General features: G+C 42.0%; 1 protein-coding gene across 3 annotated transcripts in view; it reads right to left on the bottom strand.

Annotated features, from left to right (window-relative positions):
* Window positions 1-21,166, bottom strand: part of LOC126336904 (DNA polymerase theta-like) — a 303,016-nt gene that overhangs the window by 269,143 nt on the left and 12,707 nt on the right. For all 3 annotated transcript variants that reach the window (XM_050001035.1, XM_050001043.1, XM_050001052.1), the window contains exons 2-3: window positions 10,681-10,792; window positions 381-496 (exon numbers count right to left, since the gene is read on the bottom strand). In XM_050001035.1, the coding sequence (XP_049856992.1) occupies window positions 381-496; window positions 10,681-10,792 (228 nt within the window). The remainder of the gene's footprint in view (window positions 1-380; window positions 497-10,680; window positions 10,793-21,166) is intronic.

Here is a 21,166-nt window from a genome sequence, read left to right on the forward strand (position 1 = left end):
ATGTCCATCTCCATATAACCAAAATATTACCATATAACTATAGGTCTAAAATTACTATGACAATGCAACTTGGAAAAACGATATATTAATAAGGAAATTTCATTGATATCTTTCAGTAAAGAAAAGCAATCCAAATAGAAGTTACATCCAGTGATGATTTAAATATGCAACATGAGCTTTTCACTTATACATACTCACTTATCACCACTTGTAATGTTGAGCACCTAGTGAGTGAATACCATAAAAACACATTTTAAGTTGCACATTAAAAGCTGCTAAAGCTAGTTTTAATTCTACAATGTTACTTAAAAAAACTAGGCACAACACAAAAAATTTAGTTAATTTATTTAAAGTATGACAACAAATTTGTGAAAATTTACCTGAAAGTAAAACATTTTCTCTCTGACAACAGAAACAAATGGGAGGATGATGATGACTTTCTTCTTTCTCTCTAGCACAGTTTTTATTGCTAAAATTTCAGCGACTAATGTTTTACCTGAAATGATAAAAAGTACTATTTACCCACTGTTTGTAAAAAAATATTACAAAACATGTTCAGAATTTTAGCTAGATTACCCCAATAGAGAAGTTTACATCAAACTGGACCTCCCCACAAAAACGAATTCACTGTTACTGTCTCTCCCCTCCTTGGTTCAGTTCCTGTCTCGACTCAGTCCCTCATCCCCCCCCCCCCCCCCCCCCTCCCAATCTGTGGCTCCACTCCTCTTAATTGAAAATTCAGACCTGTGATTAATCCTCCCAATTGAAAATCCAGAAACAACTATAACTAAATTCAAATAATTTGCCACTTATAAAAAAACAGCAACTAATGACACTACATCTATTTTAAATTCCACCTGAAAGAAATCTGTTTTAGCCTTGAAATAGTTTCCAACTTTTTTTTCCCCAACACCATTTCATCAAAGAACATGAAAGCCTGTCACCCCTTCATCCTAAGTGGATTCCTAGAGAATCCACAGTAATATTTTCACTTTCTGCCTGCTGAAAAGGTGGTTTCTGACTGGATCCACAATGGTGTCATTGATCTGAGCAGCATTTTGGGGCAAAACAGGAACAACGTGCTCTAGGCAGATGCAGTGCTACTTGAAACAAATACAAATTAAGGAAAAGTTTATAATGTTCCAATTCGTTTGTTTTTTGCAAAAATCATATGTTTTTATTCTTAACGAAAGAGATAATATGTAGTACACATAAGGTTTTCTAAGGTGACCATTGTATTACAAATCATTTTTGATTATGCAGCTACGTATATTGTGAATCTTTGAAAACAGAACACATCATTGAATAATTTTATACATTGTTGATGTTACTAGGAAATATTCTTAGACACAACTTGTTTTTTTTTTTTTAATTACTTTGATGTTTATTCCATGATATCAATAAATACAGGTAAAAGTGGCAGTGTGCTGAAAAGAAAAAGATGGGAGCATAACTAGAGTCAGCTGCCCAAAAACTGTCAAGGATTATAATAAAAACAAGGGATCCGTTGACAAAGCAGGCAGGTTAAAGGCAACGTATGCCATAGACAGCAAAGGTACAAAATGTTCACACAAAGTATTCTGCCACCTCAATGATGTCAGTGTTGTGGACAGTTCCATTTTATATCAACTTTCTAAAAAGTTGCCAATGATGTGCTTGCTTTGCCGAGCCACAGCTGACATTGGATACAAATGCAGCTGTGGCAGACTACACAGGCACATCGCGACTTCCTTCCCCTCTTTTGTGTAGCTGGCAGCACAGACTTTGGTGTGTGTGTGTGTGTGTGTGTGTGTGTGTGTGTGTGTGTGTGTGTGTGTGTGTGTGTGTGTGAGGGGGGGGGGGAGGGGGGGAAGGGATGACCACGTCAGCCAGATTGCCCAGGTGACCCATTAGTGATGACAGCAGTGGTGGCAATGCAGAAAGGCATCTGAATGTCAATGACATTGTTTCCATTGGCTCGTCAGCACCTGAAGAAGTGTCGCCCCACCCAGGGATAGGCCATCAGCTGTCTCCAACCTGGCGGCTTTTAAGGGCAGAAATGGCCCATTCAATGGGCTGGTTGCTTTGATTGCTTTGATGAAATGGGGGGGGGGGGGGGGGGGTAGCTCTGTGGACCAAGTAATGGCAAGAGACAGAGGCAGTGACGAGTGGGAATGTCTGCCCATTGCTCTGACGACCAGGCAGTGTCCGGGTAGCTGCTGTCAGACACCGATCAAAGGTCCGGGGCGGGCAGTGGTTTTATCTTGACATCATCACTGCCCATTGGCACATCCAGGGAAGGAGCCTTCATGCCACCTGGCCCCGGGGAAAAAATGGGGGTGGCTGCCAGGAGGGCCCTCTGACTGTGTTCACTGTAGCTGCACCGGGTCGTTGTCCCACCTAGGGCATAGTTTATTCTGATGGTGGGCGAGTGACATCCCACGGGTGTCCATAGTGAATGTTCACCAGGTGTGCATCTCCCAAACATAGCCAGCACCCATCACGGCCGCCGACCAAAGTTGCGTGCCCCGAATGGATCACCCTTAGCTTTTCATGAAGGGCATGGCCATGCCACAGGCTGTGGTACAGGACAGAACAAGTGTAGCAGGGGCTGGGATTGTCACCTGTGTAGAGCCTCCGATAGGCTGAGGCTGCTCAGTGGGCTGATCCTGTAGGTGCCGAGGACCAGAGGAAACACCATATCAGCAGGCAAGTCCACCAGGTACTTTGCAAATTGTTGTGCAGGGTTGTAGGGCGCAAAACATCTAAGGTCATAAGTGTACTTTGCCAGTTGTGTCTTAAATGTACACACCATATGCCTCATTCAATTGTGGGTGAAATGGTGTGAAAATGAGATGGATGCTACCATTTCAGATGCAAAAATCATGGAAACACCACTGAGGCAAACTGTGGATCATTATTGGAGAAGATCGTATGTGGCAATCGTTTGATCACAAATATCAGTGTTAGAGCCGGCTCCTACGGATGTGGAGCACACTGACATGAGAGATGGGTAATTTGACAGTGCATCCACCACTACTAACTGCATGAAATGTAGATGTGGTCCCCAGATGATCAGGAGTGGGCCATGGGGCAAAAAGAGCACAGGAGAGTGCCTGATGCTTGGCACACTGTGTGCATCTGCGAAAAAGCTTCTCAACTGCTGAATCAATGCAAGGCCAGAATGCCTCGCTACCATTTTCAAGTGGATTATGCCCCAGTGGCCATAGTGGAGAAGCACAAGAATCCAGGATCACAGGACTGGCAGGGTGACAATGTGGACTTTGTCTGAATTCATACTGAGGAGGAATATTCCTCTATCCACTGCCACTGCCAGAAAGAAAAAATTGCAGAGCAGACCTGACTCCTTAGTGGGCAGCTATGTGGGCCAACCTTTTGACACAAAATGAGACCCCTGACAGAATACTGAATCCTCCCAAGCGGCTTTCTTTATGTACTTTTCTGTGACTGGGAAACTATCCAACACCTGCTGTACACAATCATTGACGTGGAAACACACAACTTCCGTTTTGTCAAGTTCTGGGTCAGTACCAATGGGTAAGCAAGCACAACAACATGTCTGCACTGGCAAGATGAACAGTGGGATGATAATGAATCTCATACTGATATGCCCTCAAAAGTGAGGTCCACCACTGAAGTCTTTTGTGATTCTGCCAGGAAGCTGTGAATGGATACCAAAAAGCACCACAATTAGATTATGGTCGGTGATGAGATGGAATTTGTTTCCATAAAGGAAAATGCAGAACTTACAGCCCACATAGATGATTTCCAATGCTTCCTTTTCTATTTGCAAATAACTGCCTTGAGCAGATGTCAATGTCTTTGAGGCATATGCCAGAAGTTATTCAGATCCGTCAGCTTTCCTGTGAGACAAAATCACCCCACGTGCGTACTGGGATCCATCTACAGCAAGAACCAGCTGTTTACCCACGTAAAAGTACCAAGACATTGGAAAGACATTAGCAACAACTTGATGTGGATGAAAGCCTTGTTGCAGTCCACTGACAAAAGGAAGTTGTTTAGGACATGAATGACATCTGCCACATTGGGGATAAATTTTGTCTAGTAACTGGCTTTTCACAAAAATGCTTAGAGTTCTTTCAGGTTCTGCGGTTTAGGAAGCTTGGCAATAGCCACTAAGTGATACTTCGTAGAATGAGTGCCATCCTTCGAAAGAAGATGGCCCAAATATTCGACTTCTGCCTGAAAAACTTTGACTTCTGCAGTTTGCACTTAAGGCCTGCCTCTTGCAGTCTAGTGGAAATAGTCCAAAGGTTGTCAAGATGTTCCTGCCATGAGGACCATGTCATGATAATGTTATCCCGATAGTTTGCACAACAGGGGATGTCGTGTATTAACCATTCAATGGACTGCCAAAAAACAGTGAGGTCACTCGCAGTGCCACACCAAATTGCATGTAACAGAATAATCCGAAAAACGTGTTGATAACCATAGTCTGTCGGGAAGCAGAATCCAGATGAATCTGTAGACACGCCTCCACCAAATCAATTTTTGAAAAACATTTACCACCAGCCAGTTACACAAGGATTTCATCAGTCTGCTGAATCAGATAAGAATCCATTACTGATCGAGAATATATGGTGGATTTTAAATCTCCACACAAATGGAATGCCCCTGAAACTTTGCGAATGACAACCAATGGCATGGTCCATGGGCTATAGGTGTCTGGTTCGATGACACCCAGGCCCTGCTACCTATCAAGTTCCTCCTTGACTCTGACATGACGGTGAATGAGAGGGACCAAGTATGACAAAATTTAGGAATGGTCATCCAAAACCTGGCAAAAACAGGGGACCAAACTCCTTGAATTTGAAACCCAAAGACCATGAACGCATCAAGACCAAAAATGTTCTCCAACATTGCACTGTCTACTGACAAAAACACGATCATTCTCATGATGAGTTATATGTGTGGATTTGGGTCTTCTGTGCCCTCAACAGTGAGGTCAACAACACCCTTACACTTATCAAAACAAACGAATGTGGAGTTAAACACTAAAATTTTTGCACATTCATTCACTCGAAATGACCACATGGCCACTCAGTCTCACATTCGTTAAAGCAAATCAGAAAGAGGGAAAGTAGCTATACACAAAATTAAAACACTAAGAAAAAAAAAAGACAGAAGAACTAAAAGAAAAGCACAAGGAAATGTGACTGGCTGACCATTTATAAAAAAAATGGGTGAGCCAGGCACCCTTTTAACACATTAAAAACATCTCCCAAAAATCTTGGACAATTTATAAAACTTTAAAAATCAAACCACATTTGTGTGAACATCGCTTAAAATAGTGGGCAGGTCCTTCGAGAAATCTGCCGTGGCCCACAGGTCAGAAAATAATGCACAGTTCAAAAAATGTGGCACACAGTTATCTGTACGCCAGAAGCACCACACATTGGAGGGTCCTCTTGCCGGGTAAGAAGTCTTGTATCATAAGGCTGTGGCCTATGTGAAGATAGGTAAGAAGAACCTTGTACTTCCTATGTGGCTGGAAAGAAGTGGGCTTTACTACACAGAGCTTATTGTCAGTCACTTCCAGCCACTCATTTTCCCACTGATGCATGACTTTGTATCTCAACAGTGAGGTCATACATAGTGTGCAGGGGGATGGCACACTGAAAGGACTGAGGATCGTGACATGCCTCCTTGGCTGCTAGAACTGCCCTTTCGTTCCCCACAATACCCATGTGCCATGGCACCCAGCAGAAAGTCACCTACTTGCCCAGTCATCGTAGTTGGAGGAGGGCATTCTAGATATTCTGGATGAATTTATCTGCTGGGCACAAATACTGTAGAGAGTAAAGGACACTTAGAGAATCTGAACCAGCAAAAAATTTAGCACTGGAAGAATGTCTCATCTGCTCCAGTGCCTGCAAGGTCACATATAATTCTCCCTCAAAGACAGAAAATTCTTCAGGCAGTCAGATCTTGCATACATATCTGGGAAATCAACAGAGCAACAAACAGAGAACTCCCACTTAGACCCGTCCATAAAGACAACTACATAGTTGTGGTGCTCATATAATATGTTAGAAAATATCGTCTTAAAAACAGATGCAGAACCCAGGGCGGCAGATGGTTAAAACCCTCGAATGGGTTTGTACTTCTTGTGCTTGGACTGACTCCAGCACATGCTGCATACGAATCCTAAATGGCATTGTGGCTCATGGATGGTTGGAGAAAGTGCATTCCAAAGACAGATGAGCAACAGTATGGTATGAGGGTGAAGTCAGAGATGCAAGGAACTTAAATGTCTAATGCACCATGAGAAGCTACTCCCAGATGGTGAGAGACAGTTCCCTGGCCTCAGCACAGAGGCTTGGTATGAGTCTGGTCCTATAAGCACCTGTAACCAGCTGAATCCCCTTAGGGTGGACAGTGCCAATGATCTTCCATACACCATGCACCCTGTCCAGCCATGAATGCATGAAAGCCCTATAAAACTGGAGCAGATGCACCCGCTGTGCTCCCAAAGACCTGTGGCTATGGCACTTTATGTTGTTCAATGACTTCAGGGTTCTGGCTTTTAGGTATCTCAGGTGTGGCAACCATGACAATCTGGGGTCAAAATGAAGTCCAGAAACCTCACTAAGTCCCTAGAATGTAGGACAATGTCCCTCTTATGCACAACGGGTAAATTAAAAATCTGATGACGAGAATGGTTAAAGTGCACGCGCTCACACACACACACACACACACACACACACACACACACACACACACACTTATCTGCAACAAACTTAACCTTGTCTTTACGGCGCCCTCCTCTAACTTGTGCAATGTTAGATGCAACTGATGGATCACTCTTGCAACACTAGAGGAGGAACAGAAAACAGCAAAATCGTCCACAAAAAAGGAGCACTGTACAGATCTCCTTACCACAGATGTGATATCATTTAAGGCTATGGTAAAGAGGGTAACGCTTAAAACATTGCCCTAAGGGACACCATTCTTCTATTCAAATTGATCTGACAGCTTGTCACCAAGTCAGGTCCTAAAGGCTGCAGAGACACGAAAGATAATATAAAGATGGAAATCTGGCCATAATAACCTCACTGATGTGGTTGTGTGAACATATAATGTCTGAAAGTAGTATTGTACACCTTACTGATATCGAAGAATATGCTGATAGAGTGATGCTTACGTAGGAAAGCCTGCTGTTGTTGACAGCACTGAAAGTGGCTAAGAAGTTGCCTGGTCTCTAACAACCAGACCAGACAACAGTTAAACATTCGCTCCACAGTCTTTCCTAAACAGCTTGTTAAGGTGATACTCCAATAACTACTGGGACATGTGTGGTCATTTCCTGGTTTAAGGAGAGGTATCAGAATTGCTTCCTTCCATGAGATGCAGAATTTGCCTGTCTGCATACGAGATTAAAACATTTGAGGAAGATGTTCTTTGATTCTGCTGGAAAATGTCGAAACATGAACTATTGGATTTGGTTGTGACCTACTGCAATGTCACGAGCCTCAGTCAATGCCGATTTGAGCTCCCACACGAAGAAAAGTGAGTTGTAGACCTCAAAACTGTTGAATCTGAAGTCCACCTTTCTACAGTTGCATGGTTCTGATGAAACGTCGGATCCTGGCTTGCTTTGGCAGTAGTTTTTGCAAAGTGCTTTGCTAGTGTTTGAGCAATGTCTTTAGGTGTTGTTTGGAGATACACCTGTTTCAGCACCACTGCTATTGGTAAACAAGTGGTTTACCGGAAATCCTCCAGATGACTTCCCATATTTTTTTCTTATGCTCCCTAATGATACACTGTGCCTTGGCCCTTGCGACTCAAATGGCCCTGAGCTTGTCTGCTGTCAGTCGACATTTAAAATGTCGAAGAGTCACACGCCTGTCCTGGATTTCTGATCAGCACTCATCTGTCCATCTATGTACAGGTTGACTCCTAAGACACCCTGAGGACTTCCGGATGGATAAATCAGCAGCATGACAGACCACTCGTGTGATGTGGTCCACCTACCCTTGAATGCTGTCGCAGTGTCTCAACACAGCCAGTTGGATGAAGAGCATCCCAATAGCCCTGCTGAACATCCATTTTGGTGGCTTCTCTTCAGGTGTTGCTTCACATAGTACATGAATACAGAGTGGGAAGTAGTCACTGTAAAGAAGATTGTCAATGACCTCCCATTGAACAGAGTCTGTGAGGGTGGGAGAGCAGAAAGAGAGGTCGACAGATGAGAATGCCCCAGTAGCACAGAAATGAGGGCGACAGCTCATGAGACATCATGAAGCTCTCCAAACCTCTACCCCGAGGGCAAGTAGTAGTCAAGCCCCCAAGACATGATGGGCACTGAAGTCCCCCAGGAGGAATGGTCGTGGGAGTTGTTCTGCAAGATCTGCGAGAGCCTCCGAGTCTATTGCATCTCGCAGAGGTAAATGCAGTGAGCAAACAATGAACCTCCGATACATGTGAATTTCAACTGCAGCTGCTTGCAGGTCAATAGCCAGGGCAAGAGCAGAGGAGTGGTGCGCATTGGTGACAAATAAAAGTCCTCCCTTGTCTCTTTCCCTGATTGGTCAACCTTGTGGTATAGTGTACAGGGAGGTTTGTACCATTAAAATATGTTTCTCATAAAGTACAAGTACAAGGTGCTAGGAGTTTGAGTTCCTCCACATGAGTCCTGAATCCAGTCAAGTTCCACTTTAGTATAGGAGCCATGTCACTGGTGTGGTTTTAATTTACCCCTATCTTTGCACCCGGGAGGTGAAGCACTTGTAGAACGAGGGGGAGTGGAGGATGTGTCTGTATCCGAGGCCTCTAACTCCATGATGTCCTCCTCATCAGTCAGACACACCAGAATGACTTCTGATGGTGCCCGGGACAGCTTTTGACCTGAACACTGGGATCCTTTCCCTGCACTCTGTCCCATTGAGGAGCTGAGATGCACTCTGCCTTTCGTGTGCCTTCTAGATGCTCATTGCGGAACTGTTATCGGTCTTTCCTGTTGCGACTGCTTCAATAGTTTTGTCCTTAATCTTTTTACCTTGTCATGTACATGCGCAAGTACAGGCTCTTGTGTTGAATACTGGCATATTGTCTGCATCGAAATGTCCATCTTGGGATAAGTGTCTGCACCATGAAAGAATACGAAGTGGCAAACACAGTGGGTTTCGTCACCTTATGTTCTTTTTTGGATTTGGCATAGAGGATCCACTTCATCATTTCTGTTTCCTGTATTTTACCACTAGTGTCAAGAGCTGCTTATCCACATTTCCCGCAGGTCACTTTACCTCCACAACTCATGGTAGCATGGCCAAAATGCTGGCATTTATAGCACCACATAGCAGATCCATTCACTCGCAAAAGATGCGCAGAACAAACTATCTCCTTGCCAAACTGCTGTATCTACACTTTTTATTGACAACTACTACATACACAAAACTTACTTCAGATGATAACTGCAAGCCAACTAATAATAAGGTTATAGTAATATTAACAAAACTATTAAATATTTAAGTACTGAGTCATATTACTGATAACTCAATGCACAATGGCACAGAGCTGGTCTGACTAGAGAACATTTGTGTACTGCTGCGAAGATGGACGTGTACAAGGCCCTACGGGCAGTGGCCCAACATTTTCATATTTGCCAGCCGGGGTGCTGCCTGAAGGCAATGGTAGCGCACTTATTTCCCCCAGTCACCACTGATGCCACATACAAATGCTCTGGTGGCGGACTGCGCAGGCACACCACCACAAGGATGAAGCCAGACAGTCCCAAAAATCATTTCAGTGCCTATGTCTCAAAGGCATTAAATACTGATAAGGCAGTACGTTGTGCCTGCTGCAGCAGCAAGCAAAATCCCAAACAAACAAGATGGATGGGTTCCATATGCAAAGTTGGATTACCTATGATGAACATAAGCAGCGCTTTTGCTTGTGAAGACTAAACGAAAAATGTTCATTTATGATAAATAAGAAGGTGGCAGTTTTTACATGCAGGGTAGTGAAGCTGGTACTTCTGTAGTGGTTTCACACCAAGACCACCAGCTGATGCCCTAATGACACATTAAAATCATAAGAAATGTTTTATTCCATTTTATCTTATGTAATTCTACAAGAAATGTATAAATTCAGTTCAGTTTTAAGTAATAAAATAATTTATGGCTCAAAGGCAAAACTGAGCATTATAGTTTCTTCCTACTCTATGACCTTTCTCTGCCGTAACAAATGTATAAATACAATTCATAGTGATTTTATTTTCATTATAGATCATCATACTTACAGCATCCACTTATTGGTCTTTTCAGTTCTGAAGGGGACACACAACTGGCCAAGCTAAACAGCATCCAGTAATTAATTGGGAAAACAGTATCCATCCTCTTACAGACTTCCACCAACCTTAGCATATTGTGGTTATAAAAAGAGTACTCATATATTATCAAAATCAAATAACAACCACCACAACATTCTTGTACCAGGTTTTCTTTTATTGCTTCACCTAATGTTTGACTTTTAATGCTGGCCAAATTTAAACTTGTTGCATGAAGGTGTCTCTCAGAATCTTATATGTGTGCTGTTCATTGTAGTGATTAACTGATACTATTTAAATCCTATTCGATTCAACACATGAGTTTAAATATAAACAGCTTGTGATATACAGCTAATTTATAATAATTTTTTATTTAACTGTCAATCTCTCACCAGCTGATGTTGGAGCTGAATAGACAAGATTCCCTCCATCCAGAACATTTGGACTGCATAAGCACTCTACTTGCCAGGAGAACATTGATTTTACTCCAGCTGAATGATACTCCTGCAACAGAAAAATATCCTGTAAAGCAAGAATTAACCTAGCAATTACACTATATTAATACACAACAACAAAAATAATGAATTTTTGGCAATATAATGTAATAGAATAGATAAAAATCTACCCAGCAAGTGGCAGCAGGAGAACACACACAAAAAAGATTTTACATATGCAGGCTTTCGGAACCAGTGGTGCCTTCTTCAGGCAAAAGTATTGAAAGGGAAGGAAGAGGGGTAAAAGAAAAGGACTGATGACGTTTAGGAAAATGGGTAGAGTTTGGAAATGTCATCCAGAAACCCGGATCAAGGGAGACTTATCAGATGGGATGAGAAGAAAAGATTGATTGTTGGGGACTGCAGTGGATGAGATTTGAAAATCTGAGAGTTTAAAGGTGGAAGACAATGTAATACGTAAGACATTGATTACTGCTAAAACATCATGCATCAGTTAATAAGAGTGAAAAGCTAAGTGAATTATTTGTAATAGGGGACGGCAAAATATAGACATGTCAGAAAATTAAAGATTTACAAAACTAAAACAAAGTGATGAAAGAAGTAGTTACTGTGAAGATATGCTGAGACAGAACAAATTTATGTAAATTACAGCCACGTGGGTAGCGAGAATCGAGGACATGTTGTTGCAGTACTTCCCACCTGCAGAGTTATGAAAAATTGATGTTGGGGGAAGAATTCAGATTGCACCTGTGGTGAAGCAGGCACTGAGGTCATAAGTGGCTTCTTGTAGAGCTTGCTATGCAACAGCATATTGTGTGTTGCTGGTATATATCCTCTGCCTATGCCCATTCATCCTAACTGATAACTAGGTGGAAGTCACGCTGATGTAAAAGGCCACACAAGGTTTTCATAACAGCTGGTATATGACATGTTGTTTCACAGGTGGCTCTCTCTTGGACAGTATATGTTTTACCAGTAACAGACCTGGTGTCAGTGGTGGTAGGAGGATGCACAGGGCAAGTCTTGCAGCACAGGCAGTCACAGGGCTTGTAGCCATAGGGTAGGGAGATAGGTGCAGAAGGAGCACAGGATCTGACAAATATATTGTGGAGATTGGAGGGGGGCACAGAAACGCTATTCTAGGTGTGGTGGGCAAAGTCTCAGATAGAATGGACCTCATTTCAGGGCATGATTTTAGGAAGTCATAGCCTTGTCGAAGTAGCTGATTAATACATTCAAGACCAGGATAACACTGAGTGACATGTGATGTACTCCATAGCTGTTTATTGGAGGGATCAGCAATACCAAGATTGGATGTGATGGCTCAGTAAATATGCTTTTGAACTAGGCTGGTGGGGTATTTACATCCAGTCAGGGTAGAGGTGAGACTGGTGATATATTGCCGTAAAGAGTCTGCTTCCGAACAAATATGTTTACCTCAAATGCCAAGACCGTAAGGGAGGAAACATTCGACACGGACAGAATGACAACTGCCGCAATATAAGTACGGTTGTTTATTAGTGAGTTTAATGTGGACAGAAGTGGTGAGGGTAAGATCAACATCAAGGAAAGTGGATGGGATTTGGAATACGACCATGTGAGATTTAATTGGGAGAATGTAAATAGATATTCCAGGAATTTTAATAAGCCAGCCTCCTTTCTTCACTCTGTTTCAGTGTTCTATATCTTTCATTTTTTGACCTACCTATTTTTCACCGTGCCCCTCCCACATCTATGACATAGCTTTTCACTTCTTTTACTTAGCTTTACTTTACTTGTTTACTAAGCTTTTCACTTTTATTAATCTGTGCACGATGTTTTAGGAGTAATTTGTCTTACATATCACCCTTTCTTCCACTTTATGCTCTCATGTTTTCAAATCTTGTCCAGTGCAGTCCCTAACAATAAGTCTTTCATTCTCATTATTCTCATTCCGCCTGGTAGCTCTCCCCTGACTTGGTGTTCTGCATGACATTTTCAAACTCTGCCCCTTCTCCTAAACCACTCTGGTCCTTTTCTTCCACTGTTCCTCCTTCCCCTTCAACCCCTCTGCCAGAAGGAGAAGCCACTGACTCCGAAAGCTTGCATACCTAAAACCTTTGGTTCAAATGGCTCTGAGCACTATGGGACTTAAGAGCTGAGATCATCAGTCCCCTAGAACTACTTAAACCTAACTAACCTAAGGACATCACACGCATCCATGCCCAAGGCAGAATTCGAACCTGCGACTGTAGCAGTCGCACGGTTCCAGACTGAAGCGCCTAGAGCTGCTCGGCCACGGTGGCCAGCATAGAACCTTTTTTCATATGTGTGTTCTCCTGTCACTGCTTGGTGGATATTTTATATAATGGACGATCAAGAAGTTTCCATTTGAGTGTATTGCTGCAGTGTATATGCAATGTAACAAGACTCCGTTGTGGGCAAATAAGCACCAACATGTAGACAAGGCATTATTGTAGCATTCATGTCTTTCTGACATTTGTACAGTAAATGCAGAAACATGAACTATGACAAATTCATTACCAAATGCATTCAAACAGGACCAAAATGCTGTTATTTGTTTCCTTGGCTGCCAAAGAACAAATACCAGTAGATATCCAACAGAGAAACAAGAATGTTATGGGGCAGCCCTTCTGTCGATACACTGTTGTGGAATCATGTGCCAAGTTCCGAGCTGCTTGAGACTGTATAAAAATGGCTGGTCGATCTGGGAGGACACCAACTCAAGTGGAAGACACTTCAGCACTCTCCCTACAGTCCTGATCTCTCCTCATGCAAGTATCATGTCTTCGGTCCCTTAAACAATGTCTTGAAGGGTCAGTGATTCCTGTTTAATTAGGATGTGCAGCAGGCAGTTATGGACTACTTCACACAGCAGGACACAGTGTTTTGCAAAATGCATATCTTCAACCTGGCATGTCAATGGGATGATTGCCCCAATGCTCATAGCGATTTTTCCTGATTGGCATACCACAACCGGACTGTAATCTATCGGGTGGAGAAATGTAGGGTCCCCCTGAATAGGTCAGGCGTGCACTACACGCCGGAAGCGGCTACAAGGGTAGCGGAGTACGTATGGAGTGCACATGGGGGTTTTTTAGGTTAGAGAATTCCCTCCCTAGGCCCGACAAGATGCCTCCTGAGACGCGGCAAGGTAGTAGTAGGCAAAATGCAACAGGGAATGACAATATTAATGTGCTAATAGTAAACTGCAGGAGCGTCAATAGAAAGGTCCCAGAACTGCTCTCATTAATAAACGGTCACAACTCCCATATAGTACTAGGGACAGAAAGTTGGCCGAAACCAGACGTAAACAGTAATGAAATCCTAAACTCAGATTGGAATGTATACCGCAGAGACAGGCTGGACAGTGAAGGGGGAGGCGTGTTTATAGCGATAAGAAGTGCAATAGTATCGAAGGAAATTGACGGAGATCCGAATTGTGAAATGATTTGGGTGAAGGTCACGGTTAAAGCAGGCTCAGACATGGTAACTGGATGTCTCTATAGGCCCCCGCGCTCAGCAGCTGCTGTGGCTCAGCACCTGAAGAATAATTTGGAAAATATTTAGAGTAGATTTCCCCACCATGTTATAGTTTTGGGTGGAGATTTTAATTTGCCGAATATAGACTGGGAGACTCAAACGTTTATAACGGGTAGCAGGGACAAAGACCCCAGTGAAATTTTTTTAAGTGCTTTATCTGAAAACTACCTTGAGCAGTTAAACAGAGAACCGACTCATGGCGATAACATATTAGACCTTCTGGTGACAAACAGACCCGAACTATTTGAATCAGTTAATGCAGAGCAGGGAATCAGCGATCATAAAGCGGTTACTGCATTGATGATTTCAGCCGTAAATAGAAATATTAAAAAAGGTAGGAAGATTTTTCTGTTTAGCAAAAGTGACAAAAAGCAGATTTCAGAGTAACTGACGTCTCAACACAAAAGTTTTGTCTCAAGTACAGATAGTGTTGAGGATCAGTGGACAAAGTTCAAAACCATCGTACAATATGCATTAGATGAGTATGTGCCAAGCAAGATCGTAAGAGATGGAAAAGAGCCACCGTGGTACAACAACCGAGTTAGAAAACTGCTGCGGAAGCAAAGGGAACTTCACACCAAACATAAACATAGCCAAAGCCTTGCAGACAAACAAAAATTGCGCGAAGCGAAATGTAGTGTGAGGAGGGCTATGTGAGAGGTGTTCAATGAATTCAAAAGTAAAGTTCTATGTACTGACTTGGCAGAAAATCCTAAGAAATTTTGGTCCTATGTCAAAGCGGTAGGTAGATCAAAACAAAATGTCCAGACACTCTGTGACCAAAATGGTACTGAAACAGAGGATGACAGACTAAAGGCCGAAATACTAAATGTCTTTTTCCAAAGCTGTTTCACAGAGGAAGACTGCACTGTAATCCCTTCTCTAGACTGTCGCACAGATCACAAAATGGTAGATATCGAAATAGACAACAGAGGGATAGAGAAACAATTAAAATTGCTCAAAAGAGGAAAGGCCGCTGGACCTGATGGGATACCAGTTCGATTTTACACAGAGTACGCGAAGGAACTTGCCCCCCTTCTTGCAGTGGTGTACCATAGGTCTCTAGAAGAGCGAAGCGTTCCAAAGGATTGGAAAAGAGCACAGGTCATCCCCGTTTCAAGAAGGGACGTCAAACAGATGTGCAGAACTATAGACCTATATCTCTAACGTCGATCAGTTGTAGAATTTTGGAACACGTATTATGTTCGAGTATAATGACTTTTCTGGAGACTAGAAATCTACTCTGTAGGAATCAGCATGGGTTTCGAAAGAGACGGTCATGTGAAACCCAGCTCGCGCTATTCGTCCACGAGACTCAGAGGGCGATAGACACGGGTTCACAGGTAGATGCTGTGTTTCTTCACTTCTGCAAGGCGTTTGACACAGTTCCCCACAGTCGTTTAACGAACAAAGTAAGAACATACGGACTATCAGACCAATTGTGTGATTGGATTGAGGAGTTCCTAGATAACAGAATGCAGCATGTCATTCTCAATGGAGAGAAGTCTTCCAAAGTAAGAGTGATTTCAGGTGTGCCGCAGGGGAGTGTCATAGGACCGTTGCTATTCACAATATACATAAATGACCTGGTGGATGACATCGGAAGTTCACTGAGGCTTTTTGCAGATGGTGCTGTGGTGTATCGAGAGGTTGCAACAATGAAAAATTGTACTGAAATGCAGGAGGATCTGCAGCGAATTGACGCATGGTGCAGTGAATGGCAATTGAATCTCAATGTACACAAGTGTAATGTGCTGCAAATACATAGAAAGATAGATCCCTTATCATTTAGCTACACAATAGCAGGTCAGCAACTGGATGCAGTTAATTCCATAAATTATCTGGGAGTACGCATTCGGAGTGATTTAAAATGGAATGGTCGTATAAAGTTGATCGTCGGTAAAGCAGATGCCAGACTGAGATTCATTGGAAGAATCCTAAGGAATTGCAATCCGAAAACAAAGGAAGTAGGTTACAGTGCGCTTGTTCGCCCACTGCTTGAATACTGCTCAACAGTGTGGGATCCGTCCCAGATAGGGTTGATAGAAGAGATAGAGAAGATCCAACGGACAGCAGCGCGCTTCGTTACAGGATCATTTAGTAATCGCGAAAGCGTTACGGAGATGATAGATAAACTCCAGTGGAAGACTCTGCAGGAGAGATACTCAGTAGCTCGGTACGGGCTTTTGTTAAAGTTTCGAGAATATACCTTCACTGAATAGTCAAGCAGTATATCGCTCCCTCCTACGTATATCTCGCAAAGAGACCATGAGGATAAAATCAGAGAGATTAGAGCCCACACAGAAGCATACCGACAATCCTTCTTTCCACGAACAATACGAGACTGGAATAGAAGGGAGAACCAATAGAGGTACTCAGGGTACCCTTCGCCACACACCGTCAGGTGGCTTGCGGAGTATGGATGTAGATGTAGATGTAGATGTAAGGCCTTCAAATGGAAACTTTTGGATTGCCTCTTATGTCTTTTCTAATACAAGATGGAACATAACCAATAATAATATCTTTATCCACTAACCTCAACAATTTAAAACAATTGCAATTCTTGCGCAGAATACTTTTATACAAGAACATGAAGAGTAATACTTTCACAAAATATTTGGGTACATCTGTGAGAACCATGCAAACTCACCGATATACTCTACTTGGATGTTTAGAACCTCTGTTTGCAAGATACAGCATTCCTATATTTTTGTCCCTCCATAATGCAGATTCAATCATTATCAAAAGATGTCCAATGTCCTCAAATGACATTACATAAAAAATTTTTGAACTGTCCATTATTTCCCACAAGAAATTAACTGAAAAGCTTAATTTTGCAAACATTTTCTTCAGCAGTTGTCAACAGAGCAAATATGTTTCACAAAATTCATAACACAAAACTGCATTTAGTTATTTTATTACGCTACCAGTTTCAGTTACAAACCATCATCTGGTATGGAACTCAAACAAAAACACCATACATATTACATAAATGAAAACAAGAATGCAGCTTTTGACTCAATCATTGACAAAAACATGTCAATCAGGTTTGAGTTGAAAAATAACATTACAGAGTGTTAGAAACCAACAAGAAGAGTTGCACCGGTTATAGGTGAGGTATCAGTTTTTCCTTGCATTTCCCTACTTCTTAATACTGTGTTTACCCATTATCAACAATTTCTCCTTTTCTGTTTTACACAATAGCAGTAGTTATTTTGGTCTTCAGTCTGAAGATTGGTTTGGTGCATATCTCCATCCCAAATCACTCTATACAAGCCTTTTCATTTCCAAATAACTGCTGCAACTTACATTCTATGGAATCTGCTTACTGTATTCATCTCAGTCTCCCTCTACAATTTTACACCACACACTATCCTCCTTACTAAACTGGTGATTCCTTGATGTCCTATTAATTGATCTCTTCTGGTAGTTAGATTGTGCCACAAATTTCTTTTTTCCCCAGTTATATTCAGCACCTCCTCATTAGGTATGTGATGTACCCACTTAACCTCCAGCTTCCTTCTATAGCACCACATTTCAGAAGCTTCTCTTCTCTTCTTGTCTAAATTGTTTATTGTCCATGTTTCACTTCCGTATGTGACTACAGCTCCATGAAAATATTTTCAGAACAGACTTCCGAACACCTAACTTTGTATTTGATGTTAACAAATTTCATTTCTTCAGAATCACTTTTCTTGCCATTGCCAAGCTACATTTTATATCATTTCTAGTTCAGCCATTATCTGTTATTTTGCTGCCCAAACAACAAAACTTATCAACTACTTTGAATGCCCCTTTCCGTTTTGCTTTTGTTGAAGTTCATCTTATATCCTCCTTTCAGGAGCCTGCTCAACTGCTCTCCATGTCCTTTGGTGTGTCTGACATAATTACAATATCACTGTAAAACCTCAAAGTTTCAAATATTTCTTTTGTTTCCTTTACTGCTTGTATAACATGTCTCACTCCCCTCTCTGTCACTTTCATGCCCCTCAATTCACACACTCTGTACAAGCTGTAAATAACCTTTCGCTCCCTGTATTTTACCCATCCTACCTTCAGAATTTCAGAGAGAGTATTCCTGTCAACACTGTCATAAGCTTTCTCTATGCCTACAAAAGCTGTAAATGTATGTTTGTCTTTCTTTAACCTATCTTCTATGTTAAGTCGTAAGGTCAGCATTGCCTCACATTCCCTTGTTTCTCTGATCTTTCCTGAGGTTGGCTTCTACTAGCTTTTTTCATTCTTCTGTAAAGAATTTGTGATCATATTTTGCAACCACGACTTATTACCCTAATAGTTTGGTAATATTTGCACCTGTTCTCTTCTAAATTTGAGGGTATTTCATCTCTCTCAGACATCTTGAACATCATGTCTCCCATCTCCTCTTCATCTACATCCTCTCTCATTTGTATAAACCTGCCTGCAAATTCATCTTGTATAGATCCTCTATATAATCCTTCCACCTCTCCCTTCTTTGCTTGCACTTGGTTTTCTACTTGAGCTCTTAATATCCATAAAACTGCTTCCCTTTTCTTCAAAGGCTCTTTAATTTTCCTGATGGTCTTATCTACCTTTCTCCTAGTGAATTATGCTTCTAAATCCTTACATTTGTCCACTCCCTGCTTGGTCACTTTGCTCTTCATGTCAGTTTCATTGTTTAGAAGTTTGTATTCCCTTTCACCTGCCCCATTTGTAGCATTTTTACATGTTCTCTTTTCATCAGTCAAATTCAATACCTCCTGTGTTATCCAAGGATTTCTGCTAGGCCTTGTCGTTTTATCTATTTGATCCTCTGCTGCCTTCACTATCTCATCTCTCAAAGCTAACCATAGTCATCTTCCATATATCTTTGCCCTGTTCTAGTCAATTGTTGCTCAATGCTTGAAACTCTCAACAACCTCTGGTTCTTTCAACGCATCTAGGTCCCATCTTCTTATTTTCCTATCTTTCTGCAATTTTTTCAGTTTTAATCTACAGCTCATAATTAATTAATTGTGGTCTGAGTCTACGCCTGCCCCTGGAAATGCCTTACAATTTAAAATCTGAAAGACCTCTGTCTTATCATAATATAATCAATCTGAAACCTTCCAGTGTCTCCAGGTCTCTTCCACATGCACAACCTTCTTTCATGATTCTTAAACCAAATGCTTGTGATGATTAAATTCTGCTCTGTGCAAAATTCTAACACATGGCTTCCTCTTTCTTCCTTTCCCCCAGTCCATATCCACCTGTTATTTTTCCTCCTCTTCCTTTACCTGCTATCAAACTCCAGAATTAAACTTTCATTTTCTTTGACTACATGAATAATTCATTTTATCTCATCACACATTTCTTCAATCTCTTCATCATCTGCGGAGCTAGTTGGCATATAAACTTGTACTATTGTAGGAGATGTTGACTCATTGCCTATCTTGGCTGCAGTAATGCATTTATATGCTATCCATAGTAAGTTACTTACATTCATATTTTCTTATTCATTATTAAACCTACTCCTGCATTACCCCTATTTGATTTTGTATTTATAAAACAGTATTCACCTGACCAGAACTCCTGTTCTCCTGCCACCAAACTCCATTAATTTCCACTATATCTAACTTCAATCTATCCCTTTCCCTTTTTAAATTTTCTAACCAACCTGCGCAATTCAGGGATCCACCATTCAAATGCAATGATCTGTAGAACGCCTGTTTTGTTTCTCCTGATGATGACATCCTTCTGAATAGTCTCCAGCCAGAGATCCGAATGGGGACTATTTTACCCCCAGAATATTTTACCCCCAGAATATTTTACCCAAGTGGATGCTATCATCATTTAATCATGCAGTAGAGCTGCATACACTTGGGAAGACTTACAACTGTAATTTTCCCTTGCTTTCAGCTGTTCACAGTACCAGCACAGCAAGGCTGTTTTGGTTGATGTTACAAGGTCAGTTTAGTCAGAATAGCCCGGACCACTGCTCCTGCAACAACTGCAAAGGCTGCTGGCCCTCTTCAGGAACCACACATTCGTCTGGACCCTCAATAGATATCCCTCGGCTGTGGTCGCCAATGTGGTGAGGCTATACGTATTGCTGAGTTCCGCAAGGCATGTCATCAATGGCAAGGCCTATCATTCATGGAGGATGGTACATCATAGTACAGCATAGTAAATGCTACATTCACCAGCTTGGTTTGCTCCGTCTTTGACCATATGTTCCTGCCAACTGGAACCAGCTCTGCATCCATGTACACCTTGCACCAGTGCATAGAGTTTTATGCAACTCTGAAAATGTTTGGCGTGGGTGCGCTAGACTTCCATAAAAGTTTATCAGGGAAATGAACTAGATACTGGAAGCAAGTGAGAAATGCTTTTGCCACTACATGCCATAAGGTTAGCAACATATAGTCATTCTCTCATTCTGATTACTACTGATCTATCATGTCCACACACACACACACACACACACACACACACACACACACACACACACACACACAAAAGCCTCAGACATCTATGATGTATATTTGCATACTTAAGTGATGAGTGAAAATCTATACAAAGGCCAGCATTCGAACCTGAGTCTCCTGCTCACTAGGCACCAGGCAGAGGAATGAACGACTACACCACACTGGCACGAAGACTTTGCACAACTGCACTGATTACCGTAACACACCTCCCTCCTCAATCCAAATTCCCATTCACACCTTAGCCCACTGGGTATTCATTTGATTAAAGCACCTATGCCTGGGTTTCATTTGATGCTAAGGTGGTATTCCAATACAGCTGGAGATCCTCTGCAATGCTATCAGTTAGGGGCTGAGGCATGAATGGGAATTTGGATTGTGGAGGGAGGTGTACTAGGGTAGCCTGTGCAATTGTTTAAAGCCAGTGTACCAGGGTG

This window comes from Schistocerca gregaria, chromosome 1, assembly GCF_023897955.1.
Source record: "Schistocerca gregaria isolate iqSchGreg1 chromosome 1, iqSchGreg1.2, whole genome shotgun sequence".
Classification (NCBI taxonomy): Eukaryota; Metazoa; Arthropoda; class Insecta; order Orthoptera; family Acrididae; genus Schistocerca; species Schistocerca gregaria.